Below are 18,350 nucleotides of genomic sequence, written 5' to 3'. Positions count from 1 at the left end.
AAATAGAGAAGTAAATTGGGAAGGGGGGAGACACGAAGAAATGTGGGCGCCGGTGTGGGGGGAAAGAAGGGACATAGGTGGAGAATGAGGAATGGGAGCGGGAGAGGAAAGGGAGCTGCGCCACAAGAGGCGGGTCAGATATAGGGATGTTCCCGCGCCAGAAAGATAATGGCGGGAAGACAGGCGCAAGGTAGATGGGAGTTCCCCACACGGGGGGGTCAAGGAGGGAGCAGGAGTAGCCGGGGTCAGTTGAAGTCAGCTGACTTGAGGAAGTAATATGGGGGGAGCAATCACGCTAGAGGGGGATCTAGCGGGGGGGGGAGGGGGGGGGGGATAACTGGGTTGCTGCTGCGGAAATCAAAGAGGAAATGGCTAAAGAGTAGGTGGAGGGGGATCGAATGCGACGCCTGGGGAGCGAGTGGGAGCGCGGAAGCGGGATACGGGACTGGCCTAGAGAAGGTGATGGCTAGTCGACACGGGAAGGGGTGATGAGGCTGATCACGTGGAACGTGAGAGGCCTGAATGGACCAATTAAAGGGGCCCGAGTGCTCGCGCACTTGAAAGGACTAAGGGCAGATGTGGCTATGCTCCAGGAGACGCACCTGAAGGTGGCAGACCAAGTTAGGTTAAGGAAAGGATTGGTGGGACAGGTGTTCCACTCAGGGCTAGATGCAAAGAATAGAGGGGTGGCCATATTGGTGGGGAAACGGGTAGCATTTGAAGCAAGGAGCATTGTAGCAGATAGCGGAGGTAGATATGTAATGGTGAGTGGCAGGCTGGAGGGAATGGAGGTCGTGCTGGTTAACGTATATGCCCCGAATTGGGACAATGCGGGATTTATGAGACGGATGTTGGGTCGTATACCGGACCTGGAGGTAGGAAACTTGATAATGGGAGGGGACTTCAACACCGTGCTGGACCCAGGGTTAGATAGATCCAGATCTAAGACCGGAAGAAGGCCGGCAGCGGCCAAGGTGCTCAAGGGGTTTATGGACCAAATGGGGGGAGTGGATCCATGGCGATTTCTTAGACCGAGGGCCAGGGAGTTCTCCTTCTTCTCCTATATTCATAAAGTGTACTCCCGGATAGATTTTTTTGTTCTAGGAAGGTCGTTGATCTCAAGGGTGGAAGAAGCTGAGTATTCAGCCATAGCGGTTTCGGATCGTGCCCCACACTGGGTGGACCTGGAACTAGGAGAGGAAAGGGAGCAGCGAGCACTCTGGCGATTAGATGTGGGATTGATGGCGGATGGGGGAGTGTTTGGAAGAGTGCGGGGATGTATTGAGAGGTACCTGGAGGCTAATGACGATGGGGAGGTCCGAGTGGGAGTGGTATGGGAAGCACTAAAAGCGGTGGTCAGAGGAGAGCTGATCTCCATTAGGGCCCACAAAGGGAAAACAGAGGCCAAGGAAAGGGAAAGATTACTGGGGGAGATTTTAAGGGTGGACAGGGAATTTGCGGAGACCCCAGAGGAGGGACTGTACAGGGAGAGACGACGACTCCAGACGGAGTTCGACCTTTTGACCACCAGAAGGGCGGAGGTGCTGTGGAGGAAGGCACAGGGGAGGAGGTATGAATATGGGGAAAAGGCTAGTCGCCTGCTGGCCCATCAGCTGCGAAAGAGGACAGCGGCGAGGGAGATAGGGGGAATTAGAGACGAAAAGGGAGCTACGGTGCGGAGAGCAGGGAAGATAAACGAGGTGTTCAAGACCTTTTATGAAGGACTGTTTAGGTCCCAACCCCCGGAGGGAAAGGAGGAGATGCGGCAGTTCCTGGATCAATTGAGCTTCCCGAGGGTGGAGGAGCAGGAGGTGGAAGGCCTGGGGGCACCGATTGGGGTGGACGAGGTTATTAAGGGGCTGGGGAATATGCAAGCAGGGAAGGCTCCGGGACCAGACGGGTTCCCGGTGGAATTTTATAGAAAATATGTGGACTTGTTGGCCCCGCTGTTGGTGAGGACGTTTAATGAGGCCAGGGAAGGAGGGACTTTACCCCCGACAATGTCGGAGGCGACGATATCGCTAATTTTGAAGCGGGATAAAGATCCGTTGCAGTGCGGGTCCTATAGACCTATTTCATTGTTGAATGTGGACGCCAAATTGTTGGCAAAGGTACTGGCATCGAGGATGGAGGACTGTGTCCCGGGGGTGGTGCACGAAGACCAGACAGGGTTCGTAAAGGGGAGACAACTGAATGTCAACGTGCGACGACTATTAGGGGTGATAATGATGCCCCCAGTAGAGGGGGAGGCAGAGATCGTAGCAGCAATGGATGCAGAGAAGGCATTTGACAGGGTGGAGTGGGAGTACTTATGGGAGGTGCTAAGGAGGTTTGGGTTCGGGAACGGGTTTATTAGCTGGGTCAAACTCCTCTATGGGGCCCCAACGGCAAGTGTGGTCACGGGTCGGCAAAGATCGGAGTATTTCCGACTATATAGGGGAACAAGACAGGGATGCCCGCGATCTCCATTGTTGTTCGCGTTGGCAATTGAACCTCTGGCCATGGCGTTGAGAGACTCCAGGAAATGGAGAGGGGTGATTAGAGGGGGAGAAGAACACCGAGTGTCGCTATACGCAGATGACCTACTGTTGTACGTGAAGGACCCAGTGGGGGGGATGACAGAGGTCATGCAGATATTGAGGGAGTTCGGAGATTTCTCGGGATATAGGCTTAACATGGGGAAGAGTGAACTTTTCGTGATACACCCTGGGGACCAGAGTAGAGAGATAGAAGGCCTGCCTTTAAGGAAAGTGGAAAGAAACTTCCGATACCTGGGGATTCAGATCGCTAGGAGCTGGGGAACCTTGCACAGACTTAATCTGAGACGATTGGTAGAACAAATGGAGGAGGACTTCAAGAGGTGGGACATGCAGCCACTGTCGTTGGTGGGCAGAGTGCAGGCAATTAAGATGATGGTCCTCCCGAGGTTCTTATTTGTATTTCAATGTCTCCCCATACTAATCACTAAGACCTTTTTTAAAAAAATAGACAGGAGCATCACGAGCTTCGTGTGGGCAGGGAATGTCCCGAGAGTAAGGAGGGGGTTCCTACAACGTAGCAGGGACAGAGGAGGATTGGCGCTACCGAATTTGGGCGACTACTATTGGGCCGCCAATGTGGCGATGATTTGTAAATGGATGATGGGAGGGAGAGGGAGCGGCGTGGAAAAGACTGGAGAGAAAGTCCTGTAAAGGGACAAGCCTAGAGGCGCTGGTGACGGCGCCGCTACCGCTCTCACCAAAAAAGTTTACCACGAACCCAGTGGTGGCGGCAACATTGAATATCTGGGGACAATGGAGGCGACAGAGAGGTGTGCGGGGAGCCCTGGTGGGGTCCCCAATCAGGAACAACCATAGGTTTGCCCCAGGAAGGATGGATGGAGGATTCCAGAGCTGGCACCAGTTGGGAATTAGGAGGGTGGGAGATTTATTTATAGATGGGACGTTTGCGAGCTTGGGAGCATTGGAGGAAAAGTATAAGTTGCCCCGGGGAAACTTCCTTAGGTATATGCAGGTGAGGGCGTTCGCAAGACAACAGGTGAGGGAATTTCCGCTGCTCCCGACACAGGGGATACAGGACAGTGTGCTTTCGGGGGTGTGGGTCGGGGAGGGCAAGGTGTCAGAGATATACCGAGAGATGAGGGAAGAGGGGGAGGAGCTGGTGGGCGAACTAAAAGGAAAGTGGGAAGAAGAGCTCGGGGAGGAGATAGAGGAGGGTATGTGGGCTGATGCCCTAAGCAGGGTAAATTCCTCTTCCTCGTGCGCCAGGCTTAGCCTGATTCAATTCAAGGTGCTACATAGAGCACACATAACGGGAGAAAGATTGAGCAGGTTCTTCGGAGTGGAGGACAAGTGTGGGAGGTGCGGCGGAAGCCCGGCAAACAACGCACATATGTTTTGGTCATGCCCGGCACTGGAGGGGTATTGGAAGGAAGTGACGGGAGTGATTTCGAAGGTGGTGAAGGTCCGGGTCAAACCAGGCTGGGGGCTAGCTTTATTTGGAGTTGCGGATGAGCCGGGAGTGCAGGAGGCGAAAGAGGCCCATGTTGTGGCCTTTGCGTCCCTAGTAGCCCGGCGTAGGATTTTACTCATGTGGAAGGAAGCGAAACCCCCCGGACTGGAGGCCTGGATAAATGATATGGCGGGGTTCATAAAACTGGAGCAGATGAAGTTTGCGCTGAGAGGATCGGCTCAAGGGTTCACCAGGCGGTGGCAGCCATTCCTCGACTACCTAGGGGAACGTTAGAGTGAAGACAGATGACCAGCAGCAGCAACCCAGGTGGGAGGGGGGGGGTGGAAAGTTTTATTTTATGTTAAATGATTAGTTTACCATGTTGGTTAGCCATTTGTTCACTGTTAAATTTTCTTTTTTTTATGTTTGATGTGTAAGGGGAAAAAATTGTGATCGAAAAATTTTCAATAAAATATATATTTTTTTTTATTTTTTAAGTCATGACAGACTTGAGCACATAACTTACACTATAATTTCAGTGCAGTGTTGAAGCGTGCTGCACTGTCATGGAAAGAGGGTGTGAGAGGGTAGGGGGTAATGCTCAATTAGGGCCCTGTCTGCCATTGCAAATGGATGAAAATGATCCCATGCCCTCATATGAAGAGAGCAGGGGAGTTCGCCAAACTTCCTGGCCAATATTCATCCTGCAACTAACACCACCAAAAACAAATGTAATTGTCATCCATCTTATTTGCTGCCTGGGAAACCTTGCTGTACACTAATTGGCTGCCGCACTTAACTTGCATTAGAGCAATGACAACATGTCCAAAGTGACTTCTTGTCTGCAAAGGCATCCCCAGGACATGCAAAGATGCTGCGTAAATATTTCTGTTTATTCCAAGGAGTCAATTTTTGAATAGACTAATAACTGAAAGAATCTGTGCAGACCACTTCCAGTTTGAATAAATTCTCCTACTAATGACCTCATCAACCCACAAGAAGCGGAAAAGATCGTCTCAGCCCGATTTGTGTCAGATTATCATTCTCTGCTAAGGTCATGCGATGAGTAACTCTGGTCTGTTACTCATTGGGTATGCCAGTCAGGTCAAGCTGCAGCATAAAATCATAAAGCACAGCAGGCAACTCTATCTGTTTATTAACTCTCCACACAAAGCAAGGCACAGGGATCCATCAATTCAGCCAGTCAAAGCCATCAAAGCATACTGTTTCTCCTGAGAGAACGTTTCTAAGGCATGAATCAGTTTGCAGTGTTTACTCAGGAGGTCATTCTCCATCATCCAGATTCAACATTTCAATGTGCATTTCAAGCTTATTATTAATAATATGAATGCTATTAAAGTCATCCATGGAATGTTACGATACAAAAGTGTTTATCCAATTCCCTTTTGAAGATTATTATTGCATCTGCTTCAGCCACGCTTCCAGGCAGTGAACGCCAGATCAGAACAACTTGCTGTGCAAAAAATGTTTTTTCTTTAGAAAATGAGCATCTTATTTTGAAATTGGATTCACTGGGCCTTCATCGCTGTGAGCTCGCTTCAATTTCAGCCCACACTGATGAGATGAAACGTTTCTCTGCCCGGCAGCTGAAAGGATCCAATGTGAAATCAGTTTGACTGGGTAAGGACCATACATCTGCCCTTAATTTAGCAACCTTATTGAAAGCCGGTGTAGGAAATGGAAAGATCACATTGGGCTAGGCATGGTGCTTTCAGTATTGGCATTGAGTTATATTGACTGGGGAAGAGAAGAGGGAGACCTACTCAGCACCTAGCTGAACTTCAGCTGAGGTTGATCAATTCTCACGTCGTGTGACTGCAATGAAAAGTGTTCTATTTACATGCACTAACAACTCTCATCTTGATTATTCCAAAATTCATACCAAAATAGTTTTAGGAGAGAAAGGAGTTACTGGGGAGGCTCAATTTCAACAGCCTGCTTTAATAACTTTGTTCTAGATCCACCATGGAGGAACACCGGGTAAGTTTGGGCGTCAGCAAATGATTAGCGACATGATGGTATTAGTTCTTCCTCATCACAAACTAAATCTTTCAAGTTATTCATGGCATTTTGTCCTTGAATTGCAAATGTCTGAAGTACCACATTTGGTAATTGTCAATTATTCTCTTTGGTGATGGACATGTGAGATAATGATGTAAACCATGCTTTAAATCTTTACATCACAAATGTGTGATGTTCCCGATGTCTCATGTCTCTTTGAGTTTATCTGCATCTGCCTACATAACAGCCAGTGCACTGCCAATAAAAACAGCAATCTATGGTGATGAGGGCTTTGAGGTGATGTAATCAGCAATTTTGAAAGCGAAGATCATCCATTCCCTTCCCATTTCCCACCGAGCCCCAATAAAATAAAAGTGTAAAGACTTCTTCAACAAGGTTCATCTTACCTCAACAACTTGACATCGAAGACCATCACTACATCATGCAGTACTGATGGTAGGTATTTCAAAGAAGCCACCTGGGATGAGGAAATCATTGAACTGCATTAGTGAAGCTGAGCAAACCTCCAGTCCACATTCATCAATAATCTACCTAGACTGAGCATTGATGGTAAGGTGTATATTGAAGCTGCCATTGTTTTGATGGAATATCAAGCATTCTTTAAACCTCGGGAGGCTTGTTCCATTCCATATGCGAGGTTACGACGCATCCCTGCTAGGTTTCAATCATGTTCCCCATTTTAATAGCTGGAGTATAATTGCTGCTCTGATTCCCCGAGGATACCAGTTTTGAGTCAACCAGTTTTACTTTGGAGGAACTGTTTGAAGAGAGCTTGATGAATCTTTGTGTCCATCTGCCTAACACAAATTGAAGTTCTGTGCATACTTTATATTCACTGCACCGCTCAATTTGATCTCATGCAGCAGTGATTGGAAAGCCGACACCATCTTTTAAATGTAAAACTGCAAGAGATGCCAATTCATGCTGTTTGGGATATATAGAGATTTAAGAAATATTCCTGTGCACTATATTAGAAATGTTTCCCATTTAAATATGATTCAATTTTTTTTCCCGAAGGATTTGGGCGGCATGGTAGCACAGTTGCTTCACAGCTCCAGGGTCCCAGGTTCGATTCACGGCTTGGGTCACTGTCAGAGCAGAGTCTACACGTTCTCCCCGTGTCTGCGTGGGTTTCCTCCAGGTGCTCCAGTTTCCTCCCACAGTCCAAAGATGTGCAGGTTAGGTGGATTGGCCATGCTAAATTGCCCCTTAGTGTCCAGAAAAGGCGATGTGGAATGCTCTTTCCAGGGGTCGTGCGGACTCGAAGGACCAGGTGTCCTCCTTCTGCACTGTAAATTCTATGTCTATGTCTGTCTACTGAATCCATTTCTAGAGTCCTTTCAGATAGTGCTTTCCAAATCAGAACAATTTTCTGTGTAAACTCACAACTCTCTCACCTTTATGTCTTATGCCATTTATCTTAGAATATCCAGAGAGTATGATTATATTTTGCATTAGAAATACATTTATATGTAAATAGATCGCTAAAAGATTAAAAGGTGAGCAGCACTGAGGCACAGTGGTTAGCACTGCTGCCTCACGGCGCTGAGGACCCGGGTTCAATCCAGGCCCCGGGTCACTGTCCGTGTGGACTTTGCTCATTCTCCTCGTGTTTGCGTGGGTCTCAACTCAAAAGATGTGCAGGCTAAGTGGATTGGCCATGCTAAATTGCCCTTAATTGGGAAAAAAAATAATTGGGTACTCTAAATTTTTAAAAAATGATTAAAAGGAGAATTAATAGATGTGTTCAAAATTCTGAGGGCTGTGTTTTGATAGTGTAAGTAAGGAGACGCTGTTTCCACTAGTTGGTTGGTTGCCAGAGGATACAGATCTAAGATAATTTGCAAAAGCACCAGGGGGCTAGGTGAGGAAATTATTTTTTAATCACGAGCTGTTTTGGTCTGGAATACATTGTCTGAGAAGGTGGTAGATGGAGATTCAATGGAAACTTTCAAAAGGGAATTAAAGGTCTATTTCAAAAGGAAATATTTGTAGCATTACAAACTACAATCAAGCAAGTAGGATTATTTGGTAGTTCCTTCAAAGAGCAGGTACAAGGATGAAAGGCTACATGGCCGTTAGTGCTGTTCCTGTCATTCTATGATTATTGGTTGATATGTGTCTCCTTCTCTCTGTGAAGGGAAGACATCCTATAGCCCAGGAATCACTTCCATCATCTTATCCAAGGCTCCCTATATGGATCGCTCAGTTCCAATTTAATTTGTACTTGGTCAACTGACCTGCAACAGAATTGTGGTCGCTTGCTGACTTTTCATCAAATTGTTGATAGACTCAAACAGTTTTTTCAGTGATTCTTCAAACTCAGCCTGCTCCTTCTCCTCGTAGAGTCTAGAAGAAAGAGAAACGTTTCTGCAGTTAGAGGTGTTCTTTGTGTTGCTTGTTTCAGGATGGTAGGTGTAGTGTTCACAAAGACTGCAAAACAGCTTGAACTTAAACAAAGCTATAAATGTATTAACACTACTAACTTGGATTCAACAGGTACTCCTAAAGAATACGTTGATTAGTAACATCTAAACTACACTCATCCACAACTAATCTTACTGCTCATTGAAACTATGATCAGTACTCACTTACACTATCTGTACTTCTGACTCTCACTAGCTAATCCCACACACACTCTCCCACAAGGCTTAGCATCACTGCCTGATATAGTTGTAACTGTAGTTCCCTCTAGTGGCTACGCTCGACACTTCATTAACCCTTGCAGTACTGACAGTTATGATAATACCACAAGAGGGACAAACATGCATTTTTAAAGAATTGCAATTTGGTAAGATATCTTTTTCAGTAACATGAGAATTTTGAAAAGTTTATAGAAAAGTGGAAAATTTCTGAGCGAGGTACAAGGCCTGTGTAGGTTTAGTCTACATTAACACAGGCAAGTATTCTTGTATTAACGGTTGGCTATTTACTCACCTCTCTTTTTAGAACAATCTCCTGGCCTCTAGTTAAAGGATCTGGTGTGGCAGTCAAGCTAACTCCACAACCTCTGCCAAACCATTCTGATCCTAATCAGTTGAATGATGTTGAATTGGGGTTAGGTACATGAGTACTTCTCTCCCTTCTATGTACCTTGCCTCTGTTGCAAGTTGGAAGATCTAACACATCTACAACTCAACATAAAAGAAGATGTGAGGTCCAACGATGCATAGGACTGTCTTATTTCAATTTTGGGCAATCTGTTCCCCGCTCACAATGTGGTCTGCTCTACATTGGAGAAGCCAAACCCATATTGTAACTTCTCTGTTCAGTCGGCAAGTGTGACCCTGAGCTTCCAGTAGTCTGACATTTTAATTCTTCACCTTGCTCTCATGCTGACCTCTCTGACCTCAGCCACCTGCAGCGTTCCAGTGAAGTCAACTTAAGCTTGAGAAACGAATCCATTGTCTCTTGATTAGGCACTGCTTCTAGACTCAACACTCCATTCAACCATTTCAGATTACAACCTCTGCCCCAATTTTGTTTCCTTTTCCTTTGCAGACTTTGGCTTTATTCTAATGTTTCTCCGGTCTTTGCTGTCAGAGGGCATTTATCAATCATTCTGCCATTCATACTTCCTCTGGGCACATCTTTTCTTTCTTTGATTGTTCCATTACCACTCCCTTTGGCCCTGAACTGCCAACACTTTTGTTATTTAATCGCTCCTTCCACCCACCCGCTCAAATATCTTCCATTTTGTTTTAAGACCTACGTACACCTCGAACGTTTCCTAGTTCTGATGTAAGGTTATCAACAGGTTATAATGAGTAAGAGGTGACTTGATTGAAACATATAAGATCCTGAGGGGTTTTGACAGCATGGATGTGGAGAGGATGTTTCCTCTTATGGGGCAATTTCAAACTATGGGTCACTGTTTAGAAATAAATGGTGGGATTCTCCGTCCAGCGAGGCCGAAATGGAGAAACGCGATTGAGCAGAGAATCGCGTGTGAGGCGAAAATTGTGGCCGGCACCTTGAGCCCAACAGGATACCATTCTCCGGTGCCTCAACAGCGGTGTCACTCCGCACGTACAGCAAACGCCACTGGCATATTATTAATGGGCAGGACCTAGTATTTTCCAGGGCTCCCGCAATGCTCCACATCCACCAGGAGCAATTACCGATGACAAACTTCTCTTGTGGGTATAAAAATCACTGTGGCTGCTGGGGGAGAACGAGGAGATGTTCCCAGAAACAAGACCGTGGGTTGCTGGTCCTGCCAATGGCAAGGCTGTCTGCAGGGGGGGGCGTCTGCCAGTGCCGAGATGGGCGTAGTGGGGTGTGACGGGTGGATGACCAGGGAATTGACGTGGGGTCAGGGTGACCAGACACGGCAGCCATCTTGCTGTGCGGCCCACTGACTGCCCACCGTGGCCTGTACTTGTGCAGAGTGACACCGGATGGATGGGTGCCCCCACACCCCCACCCCTGCAATCCACACCCCACCTTCCACCTCACAACCCTCCCTCCACCCAAAACCGGGTGCCACCCACCGAATGCACACAGCCCACCCAAGAGGGACACCCACAGTAGCCCCAACAGGAGGGTGCCAGACGGGGGCCGCAGACTGATCCGCTGGCGTAGGTAGGCCAGCCATCAGTACCCCTGCCAGCAGAGGCAGGTGCTGGGGCCAGAGGCCCCTGAAGTGCTGGGCACTGACGTGGCAAGAGGTGCGGTGCGCAGGGCAGGGTGCCAGGGGGAACAGCTGGGGGTGGGGGTGAAGATGGGAGAGGAGGGGGGGGGGCGGTCAAATGGGACAGGGTCTGCAGTGCTGGCTAGGGTCACTGTGGAGCCCATGGACCTGGTTGGGAAAGGGGGTATGCACCAGGCTAACATGTCGGCCTTCCACCCCCTCCAGATAATGTATGGGGGAGGACACCCGCTCCACGTGGTCGTCAAGGTGACACTCGCCCTGAACTTTTACGCCACGGATTCTTCCAGGAGACAAGCGGGGACCTATCAGGAATCTCACAGCCCTTGGTGCACAGGCATCATTCGCAGTGTCATAAAGGCCCTATCTGCCTGGTTGGCACAATTTATCAAGATCAACGAGCCGACCAGGATCCCGGACAGTAGGGTTCACCGCAATCATCGGGATACCCCAGGTCCAGGGGCTGCATGTTGTCATACGAGCACCGGCCCATAAAGGGCCAAACCGAAAGGGGTTCCACTCGATGAACGTGCACCTGATGTGTGACTATAAGTTGCACATCATGCCCATCTGCACCCGATACCCTGCAGTGTGCAAGACACCTTCATACTGACACACTCTGAAACCTTCGAGGCGCGCCCCAGGGTGAGGGGTTGGCTCGTGGGCACAGGGTTTTCCGCTGTGGTTGTGGCTGATGACACCCATCTGGAGGCCACAAGCTGACGGGGAGACCCGCTACAACGACACCCATGCAGCGACCAGGGGCATGATCGAGCGGTACATCAGCATCCTGAATTTGCGGTTCAGGTGCCGAGACAGCTCTGGATGAGCCCCCCAGCACAGCGCTAGAAGAATGTCCCACATCGTGGTGGCTTGCTGCATCCTCCACAACATCGCAAAGCAGAAGGGCGACATGCTGAGGAGGAGAAGATGAACACCAGGCCTTGTCCGACGGGGAGGATGCGGAGAAGGGCCAGGTGGGCAGGGCATGGGGCCCGGGCAGGCACAGGATGCCTGGCCAGGGCATGGAATGCTCTAATCACCTCCAGGATTACTGGCTAGGAGGCTTGGTCAACGGCACAAACATCCCATCATACTCTCACCCCCCACCCCCCCACCCCCCGCAATGGCCGACCACCTCCTCGCATGACTGCCCATCCTACACCAAACCCCCCCACCCCCATCCCCTGAAACCCCCTCCGTGACTCCTATCTGGGGGTGCAGGCCTTGGGTTGACAGTATCAGCGGGTCTGGTCCATTGGATGGAGGATGACGACGGCCCGCTCTGCGATGATCTCTGGTGCTCCACATTGTTTGACAACATCTGAGTCCTGACCACGGAAGCACTTTCCACTGTCCACCTGGGTGATCACTGCATCCGAGCTGGCCATTCCATTACACTGTCCTGCCGAACCCTTGGGGTGGTGGAGGTGGGGACGGGGTCAGGGGGGTTGGGCTAGAGGGAGGGGAAGGGGCGGGTTACCGGGGAAATATGCAGTGTCTGACCTGAGAATACAGTGGAAGCAGAATCTTTGGATATTTTTAAGGTCCTTTATAGATCCTTGATAAGCAAAGGGGTGATATATTATCGGGGGTAGGCAGGTTGCAGATTTGGGGTTACTATCAGATCAGCCATGATCTTGTTGAAGGGTGAAGGAGGCTCACGGGGCCTACCCCTGCTCCTTGTTTAGATGTTCAATGCCTGAAACATTAACACTGGGCGAGGTCTTCTAGCTGTTCCTGCTGGCTGGATCTTCTGGTCAAGCCGACGGTGAAATCCCACACCATGGGTTCCCCGGCACCATGGGGTAAATTCAATGGGAAATCCCATTGACCGCAGCTGGACCAGAAAATCCTATCGCCAGCCAATGACGGGCTGCATCCCGCTGCCAAGAAACACGCCACGAGGAGGTAAGAGAATCTCGCCCACTGTTTCTTTCTATATAGATGCTGCCTGATCTATTGAGTACTTCCAGCAGTTTCTATTTTTACCACTCGGACTGTTTTTCTAACCCCCTCCCCACCAAGTAGGAAATCAAAGTGCAAGACTAAGGCCCATGGAGGAAAATACCAAAAGTTTGAAAGCAGGGGAGAATGTGAAGACCCAACAGAAAGGACAGTGAAGTGACCTGATTACTTACTTTTCTGAAACTTGAAAACTAAGCGTGGTAAAGGGTGCGACAGCTTTAAGATCTGGCTGGGAAAATGGAGCTCGAGTAGGAGATGGCGCAATGAACATTGAATTCAATACAATGAGCATTCAAAAAGGAAGAGGGGTGCTTGGATTAATATTTTGAATTTCAAAGAGACAAAGCCTAACATTCAGAGCTTCAATCACCTTGGAGCAGTGACTGGAACAAAGAAACTGGTGGGTGGAAGAGAAATCTTTGCTTGAATCTGGTCTTGTGGCATCGAGGACTGAAGGCGTTCATTCCGCCAGCACTGACAGAGTTTTCTATTTCTTCTATTTTCCCTGTTCTCTTGTCATGCTTTTTCAAATATTCCGTTTCAAATAATCTCCCGCTTTCCTTTTAAAATTCAGGATGGATTTTGCATTGCTGAGCTAATCTATGCCCTAACTACCTTCCGTCTAAAATAGTACCTTGCCCTTTTCCTTACTTTTTTCTCTCTTGTTTTCTCTTTCCTCAAAAGCAAAGCTAACACTATATTGATTTTAAAAACTCTCCAATTCAGCGCCTTGTCCAGGGACATTTGAAAGTGCACGTACATACCATACACACCATCCATTGCAATTCTCTGCAGACATTTTGTTATTTTCTCAAAGAACTCTTAACTTTGTTGGATATAATTTTCCTTTTGCAATTTTCTGATGATTGTCCATAATTAACCCATGCTCCAGGTTAGTATAAACTTTAACCTGTATCAGAGCCTCTAGCGATAAACCCAGTCTGACTGCTATACAATTATGATTTCTTGCCTTTCCTTCTTTTCAACAGTTGTATTTGCACTGCTCACCCTCTGACATAACTTCTATATCCAAGAAGAGGCGTAATAAACAAAATGACCTGTATTTATATAACACCTCTCATTGGGTGGCACAGTGGTGCAGTGGTTAGCACTGCTGCCACACAGCACCAGGAACCAAGGTTCAATTCCAGCCTCAGGTGACTGTGTGGAGTTTGGACGTTTTCCTGTGACTGCGTTGGTTTCCTCCGTGTGCTCTGGTTTCCTCGTATAGTCTAAAGATGTGCAGGTCAGGTGGATTGGTCATGCTAAATTGCCCCGTAGTGTCTAAGGATGTGCAGGTTAGGTTACGGGGATAGGGTGTGGTGGGTGGGCGAGTGGGCCTGCATGGAGTGCTCTATCCGAGGGTCAGTGCAGAATTGATGGACCAAATGGCCTCCTGCACTGTAGGGATTCTATGATTCTGTGACCTCAGAATATCTCAAAGCGGATTGAAGCTTCTGAAGTAAATTTGAGTTGTAGTTGCCATGGGACTCATGGCAATCAAGGTTTCCCATGGTCCCAAAATCATTAGTGAAAACATTAATCAATAATCTGATTTCATGATATCGTTTGAGGAATCGAGTATTGTTGAAGTCACTGCGGCATTGAGTATTGTTTAAGGCACTGAGAAAACTCTCCTGTTCTTTGAAAGAGTGGCATGTGATCTTGCAGCACCCACCTGAGGGGCAGATGAGAACCCAGTATAATCTCTCATCAGAATACTAGAACCTCTGATAATGCAGCCCTCCCTGGAGTAAAGGACATTAAAGCCATAACCTTCTGACCCCGAAGAGGAAATTCTATCCACAGATAGAAAAACAAGAGACATAGATAAGGGAGCCAGAGATAAAAAGGGAAGTGAACAAATAAGATTTTTGAATACAGCAAAGGAATTAATAAAGCAGATCGGTTGCAGAAAAGAGACCCAATGAAAGAAAACATGGAAATTAATCTTTCAAAATTGTAATAGTCAGCAGGTTCATCTTCTTTTAATGCAAATTTGCATTTTCATTTCGCAGCCTTAATCCAAGGCAATTTCCATTAGTGCATTTTTCAAACCACATTTGTTCTGTGTCCTTCAGGCGGGACATTAAACCAAGGTGCTGTCTGTCTGCTGCAATGGATCAGGTCGACATTAATGATAGCACAGCATTATTTAAGTAAGAGCAGGGAGATGTGCTGGTGACCGAGCCAACATCCTGTCCTGATGCAACAACGCCAAAGCAGATGAATTGGTCATTCATCCCACTCACTGTCTTTGTGTTTATCCACAATGCGAGTGACAGCAGTTTCAAAAAAATATACCTTGGGACATCATCAGAAATGAAGGAAGATTCTCTGTCAAGATAAATTATTTCTAGAGAATTAGTTTGTGAAATTAACACCGCAGTTTGCAGTTATAAAACACCGAGAACAGAGTAAAACATCCAAAAATGTTTAACGAGAACATCATCAATAATTTTGCAATACCAAACCACAGAAGATCTCAGGGCACGTGACAAAAAAGCTTGGTCAAATGGGTAGTTTTCAGAGGAATTACAGAGAGGGTGAGGCGGAGAGGTTTCGAGAGGGCATTCCAGAACCAGTGCAGCTGCCAATCAGGGATGCTCAAGCTGCCAGAGATGTCGAAGGTTTGCAGAGCTCGAGTGGGTTACAGAGGTAGATTCGATATGTGAACAGAGTCGCGACTAGACCCCTCCCCAACCTTTCCCTTCCGGCAGGAAAATTGTGTGTGCCCAATATTATTCAGGATACTTAAATTTTCTGAGGCGGAAAACAAAGGTTTGTCAGTTCCTGACTCCAGGGGAATATATAAATCCAGCCACAGGTCTTTATATCCAGAGGACTAGCAAGCAAAGTGGGGTTCCTGTAATGCTTCAGCTTTGCAAAACCCTGGTTCAGACCCATCTGGAGTACTGTGAACAATTCTGAGCACCTTGGCCTGGATCCTCTGCCGCCCGCTGCCAGTAACAAAGTTCCCGATGCGGCGGAGAATCGGGCTTCAGCCAAAAAACGGGATTGCGCCTCCGTAATCACATTCCGATGCTCTGGTTCCCCGCTGGTAGCGGATCAATGTTCGCCCACCGCGCCAGGGGGAGGATGCTAATGGGGCAAATTGTCCCTTTGCATCCTATTAATGGGGTGGGCACTGGATTCTCTAAGCCTGCTTTATTTTCCGGTTTCTCTAGGCCGGGATTCACATGGTCAAAAATTGATGCAGGTATTTCCCAGCGTTGCTCTGAGGCAATGGCCCTCATGTTGAGCCTCGCAGTGGGCCAAGGGGGGTAACTCTTTAAGGGAGTTGCCCCCAAATACTGCCCACCCCCACCAGAGATCGCCCCTCCAATAAGAGAAACTACCACAAGAAATCTCCCATTAGAGGGACCCCCACCGGAATTCCCTCCCCATAGGACAGACCCCCCCTTAAGAGAGACCCCTGCCTGGAAGCCCCTCATAAGAGAGACCCCTGCCTGGAAGCCCCCCTAAAGAGACACCCCTGCCTAGAATCACCCATTACAGAGGTCCCTGCCTTGAAGCCCCTCGTAAGAGTGATCCCTGTCTTCAGGCGAGAGAGCAGTCTGGACAGAGAAAGTGAAAAAAACACTGCTTGAAAACTCAGTTGTGCAAAACATCTGCTGGCTCAGGCAGAGGATGCAACATCTGTAAATTCCAAGAAAGAGAAAAACACATCAGCTGGTTTTAAACATCCTCGATCTTTGATCTGCAATGTTTTCATTTATACCTATGTGAAACTGATTTTACTAAACTTTGATTGACAACTTCCCCACACAGCCAGCTCTCTAGATTGCTCAATCTAATTTCTCTTCACGCTTGAGTAGATTTTAAGAAATCAGCTGTGAAACTGACAGTAATGTTTATAAACATCTAGTTATGATTGACAGTTCTTAGTCCACATCAAAGCCAGTTAAGTACTCTCACTTTTCTCTGCAGAAAGCACTTAAGGGGTTTTCACAGTAACTTCATACTTATGATAATAAAAGGTTTTTATTATTATTAACTCTTTGATGTGTGTGGAAGCTGTCAATCAAAGCATAGTAAAATCTATATCATATGGATATGAATGAAAGCATTGCAGATCAAAGATTCCAGGGTGTTTAAACCCAGATAATGTGGCTGTCGCTTTCTAGGACGTTACAGGGGCTGCTTCCTCTGCCAGAACCAGCAGGGATATTGCACAGCTGAGTTTAATGCAATGTTTTTTCATTGCCTCTGACAGGACTGCTCTCTAGCTTCTGGGCAGAGGTCTCTCTTTTGGGGGCTTCCAGGCAGGGCCCCCTCTTATGAGGAACCACTAGGCAAGGATCTCTCTACTGCGGGACTTCCAGGCAGAGGATTTCTTTTATGGAGGGTCTCTAGTGGGGTTCTCTTTTATGGGGGGTTCTGGTGGGGGTTTCTGCAATGGGGGGTCTCTGGGGGAGCCCCTGTGGAAGTCGCTGTGGGGGTCTCTCTTTATGGGGGGCTTCTGCTGAGGGTCTCTGTAATGAGGGGTCTCTGGTCAGAGTCCTACTTATGGGGGGTCTCTGGTGGGGATCTTTGTGGGGTCTCTCTTCAGGGGGATCTCTGGTAGTGGTTTCTTTATTGGGCATCCCTGGTGTTGGTATTCAGTGGGGGTCTCTGTAATGAGGGTCTCTGGTGGGGGGAGTTGGGTTATCCTTGTATTGTTGGGGAGGGGGTGACCCAGAAGATCCCGTGATGTGGGAGCAGAATTGCATTGTCGGGACGGGGACTAGCCACGAGACCTCGCTATCGGGCCACCTGCTCAAAATGGCAGCCCAACAGCAGGATTCATGAGGGAATCCCCACCATGTACAAATTTGCATGACAAGGGATACAGAATCGCCTCTGGATTAATGCTTATTAGAGGCAATTCATCTCTGATGGGAGAACAGTTCGCGGCCGCCACGTCGGGTTCCGACTGCTGAGACCACACGTCAACAGTCAACAGTCAGGAACACGGCCCATCAGGGACGGAGAATCGGGGGAGGGCCTTCCGATGATGCAGGGAAATCGAGGGATTCCATTCGGAATACTGTTATCGGGTTGCCACCTGGAGCGGACGGCCTGATACAGAGGTCGGCGGCTGCCCCCCCCCACCCCCACAATGCAAATACTGCAGCCCCCCCCCCCCCCCCCCAACCGCAATCTCTCTTGACCTCTCCACCGGCTCTGATTGCTTGTCAGACACCCGGTATTTGACTAGCATTAATATCGGGAAGACTAAAGTCCGTGTCTTCTGTTCCTGCTATAAATTTCATTCTCTGATTATATTTCCTTCTCTCTCCCTGACGACTGTCTGAAGTTACGTGAGACTGTTCGCAACCTTGGTGTTGTGTTTTATCCCTGCCTGAGAATCATCACTCCTACGACGCTGCCTCGGGAGTCGAAAACCCCAAATACTGCCAGAGACAAAATGTGGCGAGTATGGGGCAGAGGTGACAGGCTCAGGTTTCTGAAGTCAGGAAATGATCTGACCCTTGTTTGCAGAGTCCACCATAAAAATACAGCCCCAGCATTCACTTATCCTTTTTGACTGTTTCTGGACTATGCAAACAGTCTGTCCACCATTTCAGTCACATCTTCAAAATGTTCATCTGTAATGATCTATGCATGATATATCCATACAAGTTCACTTTGATCAGCTGAAAATGTACAAGGTGCTCATCCTATACTAAATTAGAGACTCCAGTAATTACCCAACAACAGAGATATTAGGTTA

The 18,350-nt window shown here is 48.0% G+C and overlaps 1 protein-coding gene across 1 annotated transcript in view; it reads right to left on the bottom strand.

Annotated features, from left to right (window-relative positions):
* LOC140426764 (dedicator of cytokinesis protein 2-like) overlaps positions 1-18,350 on the bottom strand; it is a 1,003,703-nt gene that overhangs the window by 670,653 nt on the left and 314,700 nt on the right. The window contains exons 23-24 of the mRNA XM_072511919.1: positions 8,235-8,343; positions 6,381-6,451 (exon numbers count right to left, since the gene is read on the bottom strand). Of these exons, the coding sequence (XP_072368020.1) occupies positions 6,381-6,451; positions 8,235-8,343 (180 nt within the window). The remainder of the gene's footprint in view (positions 1-6,380; positions 6,452-8,234; positions 8,344-18,350) is intronic.

This window comes from Scyliorhinus torazame, chromosome 7 (assembly GCF_047496885.1).
Source record: "Scyliorhinus torazame isolate Kashiwa2021f chromosome 7, sScyTor2.1, whole genome shotgun sequence".
Taxonomy (NCBI): Eukaryota; Metazoa; Chordata; class Chondrichthyes; order Carcharhiniformes; family Scyliorhinidae; genus Scyliorhinus; species Scyliorhinus torazame.
This window is presented reverse-complemented; position numbering and strand designations above follow the sequence as displayed.